This window comes from Indicator indicator, chromosome 36 (assembly GCF_027791375.1).
Source record: "Indicator indicator isolate 239-I01 chromosome 36, UM_Iind_1.1, whole genome shotgun sequence".
NCBI lineage: Eukaryota > Metazoa > Chordata > Aves > Piciformes > Indicatoridae > Indicator > Indicator indicator.
In genome coordinates this window covers 1,841,631-1,850,350 of record NC_072045.1, presented here as the reverse complement: position 1 = coordinate 1,850,350, position 8,720 = coordinate 1,841,631, and the positions used below count along the sequence as shown (strand labels likewise).

The window sequence follows — 8,720 nt, the reverse complement described above, 5'->3', positions numbered from 1 at the left end:
CTCCGCTTAGGAGCCCGCCCCTCCTGTCACACCACAGCAGAAAACCGGGTGTTGTGCGCCCGCGCTCTCTGATGGGTGATTTTTAACCCCTCGGGCTCCCTCTGGGCCTCGACTCGAGCAGCCCCAGCGAGCAGCGGCATGGAGGGCCAAGGGAGCCACGGTCTTGAGCCGCGTGGACAGCGGCCTTTGGCCTTTAACTAACTGCTCTGGCGGCGGGGACGTACTCTCTTAACCGGGAGCTCCGGGGCTCAGCGGGGCTGGCTTCCCGCCGGCTGACCTGAGCGGCTCGGCCCGTGGCGGAAGTGACGCACAGCTCCTCCCGGCTCCCATAGGGACTGAGGCGGCGGGTGCCCGCCACAGGAAGCGACGCGTTGGTGGTGGTGACGTTTCGGCGCCGGCCGGGGGGCGCAGGGAGCCATGGCGGCCCCGCTGGCAGCGGCGGGCGGCGGCGTCAGCGTCACGGGGGCGGCGGCGGGAGCAGTCGGGAGTGGGGGCCGTGGGCCAGCACTGCGGGAAGGGGCGCGGGTGTCGGCGCTGTGCCTAGCCTGGTACGGGTTGAGTGCCGGCGGGAACGTGGTGAACAAGCTGCTGCTCGGCGGCTTCCCGCGGCCCGTTACTGTCTCGCTCTTCCACATCCTGGGGCTGTGCGGGCTCCTGCCGCCGCTGCTGCGCGCTTGGAGAGTACCGCCGGCGGGCCCGGCCCAGCTGCCGCCCCGCGCCTACCCTCGCTACATCCTTCCGCTCGCCTTCGGCAAATACTTCGCCTCCGTCTCGGCGCACGTCTCGCTCTGGAGGGTTCCGGTTTCTTACGCGCACACAGGTGAGACCCCAGGGGATGTGGGATTCGGGGGGCAGTCGCCGGCGGGCAGTGTGCGCTCACACTAGTGTCCAAACTAGTGTCCCGGGGCCTAGCATTTGCTTGTGCTAGTACCTAGTGTTTGTTTCTGCTGGTGCCTAGTGGGGTGATCTGAAGCCTGGTATGTGCTCATCTGTGTACCCAGTGCAGTGTCTGGTCACCAGTGCATGCTTGTACTGGTACCTGCTGCAGTGACCAGAAGCCTGGTATGTGCTCATATGGGTGCCCAGTGCAGTGTCTGGTCACCAGTGCATGCTTGTACTGGTACCTGCTGCAGTGACCAGAAGCCTCGTGTGTGCCCCGAGTGATGCCCGGTGTGTGCTCGAATGGTGCCCAGTGCAGTGTCCCAGAGCACCGAGAACCTGTCCATCACGGTGACAGAGAGGGGTGACCCAGCATGCACTGTGGTTGTGGCTTTGATGGGACCAGCTGTGAGTCCCTTCTCCATCCCCAGCACCCAGCCTCTGCTGATGGTGGTTCATGGAACTGACCCAGGTTTGCATCCCCACCGATGTTTTCTTTCTGTTCTCAGTGAAGGCGACGATGCCAATCTGGGTGGTTCTGCTGTCACGGATCATCATGAAGGAGAAGCAGACAACCAAGGTGCGGGCAGGTTTGCTGTGCTTTCTTCTCTCACTGGTGTTTGTGGTGGGCTCTGGTGGCTGGGATCAGGAAAGCTCAGGCTCTGTTTGGCTAGGTGATTTTTGTGATTGAAACTAGATTACAGAGATTTTACAGTTCCTTCTTATTTTATTGTCAACGTGAAGGAAACATGAGTAAGGTGATGCTCCCTGATAAACTGCGGTTTTTACAGCGTATCTCACAGTCACTGAATGTTCTTATACTACAACAGTATGAAAGTTGGTCCCTGGTTCCGTTGCTTTATTCTTCCTTTTCTTTTCCATCCCAGAGCAGTGGTTGAAATAAAACTCACTCAGCTGAAATGAAAATTCAGAGAAATAAACTACTCCCTTTTGTTCCTATTCTAGGTGTACTTGTCTCTGATCCCCATAATAACTGGTGTCCTGTTGGCCACTGTCACGGAACTGTCCTTTGACATGTGGGGGCTCATCAGTGCACTTGCTGCTACTCTGTGTTTTTCACTTCAGAACATCTTCTCAAAGAAGGTAATAATTGTGCTGTTCGTAACCCTGATGAGTAGCACAATTCTTTAGCAGGACAGTTAAATATTTTCCAGGGCATATACATATTTATTCTTTTTTAAGGTGACTTTCTAGCCAAGCTTAAAGTCAGGCTTGGTATTTTCTCTGTGTGTTCTCTATGGCTCTTCCCACATGTCAAAGCTCTTATACTGAAAATTGGGCAGAACTCGGAGTTTATCCTGAACTTTTTCTTTACTCTTCAGCATGGATTTTTTAGTTCTGCTGACAGTTTGATAGTGCTTAAATGTAAGTTTATGTGAAAGATTAGTGTATCTTGTGTCAAAACTTTGTAGTGAGTGAGTCAGTGGCACTGACAGAAGCAAATTTTAAAAGTGTATCTTGAATCTGTTCAGACTGTTTTGTAACTAGTTTGCAGAACATTTTGAATGTATCCTTAACTTGTTAATAGGAGGAGTCACTGCTTAAGAAACCATTGTTTTTCCAATGGACATCTGTTTTCCTTCAGTTATCCTTATAGGAAAATCCTACTGTAACAGTATTTATGGTTCTCAGAATTTATCTGTCATCTGTTACTGTTATATGGTTCCCAAATCTCTGCAGCAGCTGAAGAAAGCTGTTCAATAACCTTTTTTGTCAGGTGTTAAGAGATTCCCGGATACACCACCTTCGGTTGCTGAACATCCTTGGGTGCCATGCTGTGTTCTTCATGATCCCCACCTGGGTTTTGGTAGATCTTTCATCCTTCTTAGTAGAGAACGACCTGGTAAGTGTTGTGTTTGGGAAGCTGCTAGTGAGGGGGGAAAAAAAAAAAAAAAAAAGCACCACCAGCCATACAGAAAAAAGTAGACTGAAGTGTTTCAGTGTAGTTCCTCATCAGCCTGGAAGGAACTGTTGTGAAACACCTGCAAGTTGTTTCACAAAACAAGCACTGTGCTCACTTGTTTATCTTGCTGTGAGAATTCCAGTCAGCACTAGGAGAGAGCATCAGTGGCAGCACAGTCTTGGGAATTTTGAGGTGGAGGCAAGAGCAGATGCACCCAGGATGTGTATTACAAGTCCTTAGAGCTAGTAGTTTAACGACATTTGGGTGTCTCTTTAAAGTTAAGCTGCAGAGGTTTTACCTACTCAGTAGCAGGTGAGAAGTGACTCAAGCTGTGTTTGTGTTTCTTTGTCTCTTATCTGAAACATGAGATAACTTTTTCTTTCTTGACATGTTTGTCTTTATAACAGAGCACAATGTCTCAGTGGCCCTGGACCTTGATGCTGCTTATAATCAGTGGATTCTGTAATTTTGCCCAGAATGTCATTGCCTTCAGTATCCTGAACCTGATCAGCCCACTCAGTTACTCTGTTGCAAATGCCACAAAAAGAATCATGGTCATCACCGTGTCCCTTATCATGCTTCGCAATCCGGTTACAAGCACCAATGTCCTTGGAATGATGACAGCAATCTTGGGGGTCTTCTTATATAACAAGGTAAGAACTTTGTTCATGAAACTCACTTGGAACAGTCCAGCAGCTTTGAATTATTGTTTGTACAAGAAGTTAATGCTTAGAACATAAACACAGAGGACATGGTTTGAAACTTCATTGCAGGCCTCTAACAAACTTAAATCTTCATCTTAATGTTTTCTTGGAAAATGAAGATTGAGAAGTAACTCACCCAAATCTTGAGCAAAAGAGCAGCTTCCTGATTTGGCATTTGAGAGGAACGAGGGTTTTATGAGAAGCTACTAATACCTGAAGACTCTTAACAGGCATAGATAGTGGTGTAGAGGTAAACCGTGTGCTTCTTCATAAGGAAAAACATCTTTGGTGTGAAGGTGCTGGAAGCCTGGAGCAGGCTGCCCAGAGAGGCTGTGGAATCTCCTTCTCTGAGGAGCTTCCAACTCCACCTGGCCATCGTGATGCTGGGCAAGCTGCTGTGGGTGCCCTGCTCTTTAGCAGGGTGCTGGCCAGGGTGATCTCCAGAGGTCCTTTCCAACCCTCAGCATGCTGGGATTCTTCCTAACTGTGCAAGCCTGTAAGATGGTAATGAACAAAAAAAACCTTTTCCTTCTTTCCTAGACAAAATACGATGCAAACCAAGAAGCAAAGAAGCAGCTCCTTCCAGTCACAACCGGAGACCTTGTGAATTTAGACCGTCACCGAAACATTCCCGAGAAGTCTCAGAACGGACTCACAACATTTGCACAACATGGAGACTACCAGCACAGCCGAACCAGCGTCTTAACAGACCACTTCCAGTACAACCGGCAGAACTATCCCACTGCCTACAACTTCAATCGTTTTGATATCTAGAGTCCTGGCAGACAGGTATAGACTGTGATACCCAAGTGTCCCCAGCATTACCAGAAACTTTTCAGTACATCCATGAATGTAAAGCCATTTATTGTACAGCTCTTGCAGAAGGGAAGATGCATGGGGAGGGGAAGCAGTACAGACCCTTTGCTTCTGCTGAGCAGGCTGTAGGTGTGAGCAGCTGGGCCTGTCTCTGGAGTTCACTGCAGAGTGCAGCCCTTGTCCAGAAATCCTGGGGAAATGCCCATACAAAACCACAGAGTGAAATACCTGCTGCACTGCTCCTCCTTTTCAGGGTCTGTCAACTGACTATTCTTTTGGCAGATCAGTTCTGGCCAGTATTTTGTTTCCATACTGGTAACATCACCTTTGATTTGTTCTTTCCTTTGTTTTAATGATACTTTCTTCTAATGAAACTTCCAAAAAGAGGTGAATCTTAAGGCACCCTTCTGGTCACCAGGATTTGTCTGTTGGAGGAGGATATCAGTTGCAGATAGGTAGACCTGAATTCCTCTCCAGCAACTACAAAACTCCGTGTGGGTATTAACTGATTTGTGCCTATGCCTTCAGGTTATGATGACAAATGAGAAGTGTTGCTGAAAGAGCAGACGATGGGATGATTGATCTCATCAAGAAGCATACTTCAGGTGTAGAGAAACGGAATTCTCTAAAAACACTGCTGTCCCAGTCACTGTAGATCACAAATGTGGCTTACAATCATAATTGTTCTCTGAACAGTCCTGTAACTTAATCATTGCTCTTCTTCAGCCATACAGAAAACACCTCCACCAATAAAGTGTTTGGAATAACGTGATTATTTTTACTGGCTTCATGCCTGTTCTTACAAAACTCTTCTGTTGCTTTCAAAATGGAAAGGTTTCAGCTGTTTCCCTCTCCATTTCATGCATAAATTATTCTTTCTTATATGATTCTTATATGAATGCATTGATTTGAATAATCATAATTTCTAATTGTTTCCCAAGTCTTATTTTTTTAGCTTCTAGTTGCGTTAAGTTTATCAATTCCTGCTGCTGGACTTGCTGGGTGCCGTGTAGCCCGACTTCCACTTCCACTGAAAGAAGTTAAATGTTGTGTCCTGCTCTGTTCCTGCAACTCTCCCAGCTCAGACAGAGGAAATTGTTCAGAAAATATTATTTGAATCAGCCATAAATAGGTAATTTCCAAAGATGAACTGATTCTGGTAGTTAATTCTAGACAGGTTGGTTATTGTGAGTCAGATACTGCATTTGTGCATGAAGAACAGAACCAACTGAAAGTGGGTTCACTGATGCAGGTGGTTGTTACTGCTCTAGCAAAGTAAGATTTTGGAGGCCTTCTTAATAGAAGAGCTGTTGTACAGTGAGGCTTCTGCTAGCCTGTTAGGTTTTTACTAGGGAGGTATTAGACACCAGTGAAAACATTCAGGGTGTGGTACTGAACCCTCCCTTCACTTATTTATTGCTTTAAAAATGACCAATGCAAGCTGATGATTTGGCTACTTTCTGGGTGATAAACAATTTCTTTTTAAGTGCAAAATCATTTGATCTTCCTCAGCAGGCTGTGGGCATAGTTACATAGACTGCCTTCCACCACACAGTCCAAAAGAGGAAATGAGCCTTCTGAAACCTCACAGATGGGTTTAAATATGCTGCTAATGTTTGTAAACAGAACTTCTTTGGCTTGGTTGGAATTGAAACTGTTCATGCTAGTTTAAAAGTTGGGCTTTTAGCTTAGGAACTCTAAATGAATTATTCCCTAGCCCAGGTTAACAAGATCATGAGGAAAAGCATTCTTGCAAATTAAATTCCTTTTTCCTGTCCAGTTTTAACTGGTGTATAGTTGTTTCTTTTCAATACGGGAAAGTGCAAAATGTGTGTTTCTGAGGCTTGCTTCCCAATGTTTAAGTGCTTTTACATACAGGGAAGAAAAGGATTGTCTGGACTTTGGGTTTGGATTAGGTTCTGGCTCTGCATAAGACTGATTTGAGGGTGAGATGTTCCTGCTGAGATTTTTTAAGAGGGGATGAAGTTCTCTGGCTGCTTTCAAAGGGAGCTAGCTGTGAACTGCTAGACTCCTGCAAATGCTTCATTGTGGTCTTTGTGCCTCAATTTTCCGTTTGGAAAAGGGGGGTGATTCTTCCCTGCTCTTTAGGGGGATGAAATGCCAGAAGGAAGTAGCAGTGGGAGCCCCAGGGATGTACAGCCATGCTGTGAGTTCCCCTGTTCATATTCTGCTGCTGTACCATCACCACACAACTTGAACTGTTACCTGAAATAAAGCTCTGCATACTGTATTCACAGATAGAGGCTTTCTTAAATATATGCACATGGTTTCCTTTTAAAGAACACAACCAGATCTCTTTTGAGACTGCTTTCAGAGAAAGCTTGCACTGCACACTTACTGTGGCAGGACTTTAGCTTGGCTTTTTCTGTCAAAAGAACAACAGCAGGTGAGGGCTTTCTGTTAAAAATATCTTGTCCCAAATTCCAGCCCATACTCACGGTCTCACTGTCTCTCAAATAAAGCTACTTGACTTGCAGAGCAAAAAGGGGCTGATCCAAAAGGAAGACACCATTCCTTTGGGGCCTAGAGAGTGAATCTCTTCCCTGGAGCCTGCCTGACAGTGTTCATGCTCTTCTAGTTCAGGTCTGTGGTCACCAGGGATCATTTTGTATGATAGAACATGTCATTAAAGCAATGAAGTGAATTCGTTACTGAGGTGGTTTTGCTGAGTCCTTAAGCAATATTGCCCACATTCATGTAAAGGAAGCTCCTTGTATTGTTGCAATATGTATTTTAATCCTGAAGTGCTCGAGGTTTTGTTTGGCAAGGTGAAGAATTTGTTCTAACGTGGTTTGTAAATTACTGATGTGTACATAGGTCTGTAGAAAGAGTGGATGTTGGAATAAAAAGGGCATCTCTAGAGAATTGTGTACAATGACCCTGTCACTAATCCAGGACAAGGGCTGGGTTGGGGTTTTTCCTTGCAGGAAACTTTAGGAGTGCCACACGAAATGGTCACTCCAGAGGAACGGGATTCCTGTTTTGCTCTGTGGATGTGATACTGGACGATGACACAGGTGGAAAGGATGCCATAAACAGTGTTAGGACACTGGTTGCTGGTGTCCTTAGAAATGTTTTCATCTCCGTTGTGCATTTCTAACATTGCCTGTAAATGCTTTACAAAATTGGGAAATGGATAGAATCAGATTCAGATGGAAAAGACCAATCCAACCATTCTCTGCTCTTCCCAAACCAGTCCTGGATGTTTCTGGAAAGATCAGTGTCTGTCTTGCTGCTGAATGTTTTCTGTTGACAGCTCCATCAAATATCTGGTGCTCTTTGAAGATCTCCTAAATATTTGCCCTGCAGCTTTAATCTTAGTACCCAGTAGTGATTAGATCATTATCATCTGGTAAAATATGAGTTTTTAAAATAACTGAATGCTAACCAAAATGGAGGCAACACTTGGGCCTTGTGGGTATACAGTGATTTGTAAAAACAGTGTTGGGAACTTGAGGTCAACTCACAGTGGTTCCTGAGGCTCAGGACCTTTTCTTTCTCCTGTGTATTCAAATCCACATTTTCATGATGTAACATTTTGCAGGAGAAGAAACTTCTGCCATGTAGCTCTTTGTGAAGAAGATGCAATATGAATAAAGGGGAAGTTTCGTTTTTATAATGATTCTATTTCTGAACCATGCTGTAAGCTGTGAAAAGTAATTCTGAACTATCTTTGTGGTGATGGTACAGGCTGGTAGCATTTGTTTGTGGTGAGATGACAAGTGTGTGATACAATCACACCATGAAGAGATGCACAAGTGCAAATCTGCAGGTGGATGTCACCAGCCCTTGTGTTATAGTGGTGTTGGGTTTTTTAATGTTGGTATTCTAGAAATTGAGGTGACTTTCAGTGCGTTTACCAAAACCACACTGCACTTACTGTATGAAATTTGGTGCTGAAGCAGATGAACACGTCTGTGTTGTTTTCCTGTTCTGGTTTCAACTGTGACATTTTGAGGTTGTGGCTCTTATTCAGCCAGATGACCTGTGCTACACTGCTCCAGCCTCCATGATGCTGCCAGAACTGGGATCCCTCAGAGGCTGATGAGAAGAAACCATTCCAGTGACTTCCAGCTACTGGGACTCCTTTCTAGCTGAAATAAATCAGGTGTTCAGGTTGGTTTTGGCAGAGTTTTCTGTCAGGTATCTAGAGCCTTTGGGGGGTTTTGTGGATAAATTATTGGTGTGTGCTGAGGAAAATGACATGTGGACTCCAGCATATAAAGCTCTGATATCTCTGTTGGCATGGAAAGCAGCAACAGGAACTTTGAGAACTTTAAGGATAAGCTAAGATTTGAACTTAACCTGGTCTTCTGGGATCTGTGTTCATTTCCAGGACTGCCAAGTGATGTAGAATCACTGTCAGAATCTGTATT

At 45.6% G+C, this 8,720-nt stretch overlaps 1 protein-coding gene across 1 annotated transcript; it reads left to right on the top strand.

Annotated features, from left to right (window-relative positions):
* The first annotated feature begins 417 nt into the window (after nucleotides 1-417).
* Nucleotides 418-4,282, top strand: SLC35E1 (solute carrier family 35 member E1). The gene is made up of 6 exons (XM_054396251.1): nucleotides 418-820; nucleotides 1,389-1,459; nucleotides 1,846-1,983; nucleotides 2,618-2,743; nucleotides 3,211-3,456; nucleotides 4,048-4,282. The coding sequence occupies exons 1-6, from the start codon at nucleotides 418-420 to the stop codon at nucleotides 4,279-4,281; spliced, it is 1,218 nt and encodes a 405-aa protein (XP_054252226.1). The 3' UTR covers nucleotide 4,282.
* Nucleotides 4,283-8,720: the final 4,438 nt, after the last annotated feature.

Bases quoted from the DNA above. Each gene is read 5' to 3' on its own strand.
- SLC35E1 (XM_054396251.1), top strand. From the start codon at position 418: ATGGCGGCCCCGCTGGCAGCGGCGGGCGGCGGCGTCAGCGTCACGGGG. The intron at 2,744-3,210 runs GTAAGTGTTGTG...TCTTTATAACAG, and splicing joins TCTTAGTAGAGAACGACCTG to AGCACAATGTCTCAGTGGCC. The intron at 3,457-4,047 runs GTAAGAACTTTG...CTTCTTTCCTAG, and splicing joins GGGTCTTCTTATATAACAAG to ACAAAATACGATGCAAACCA.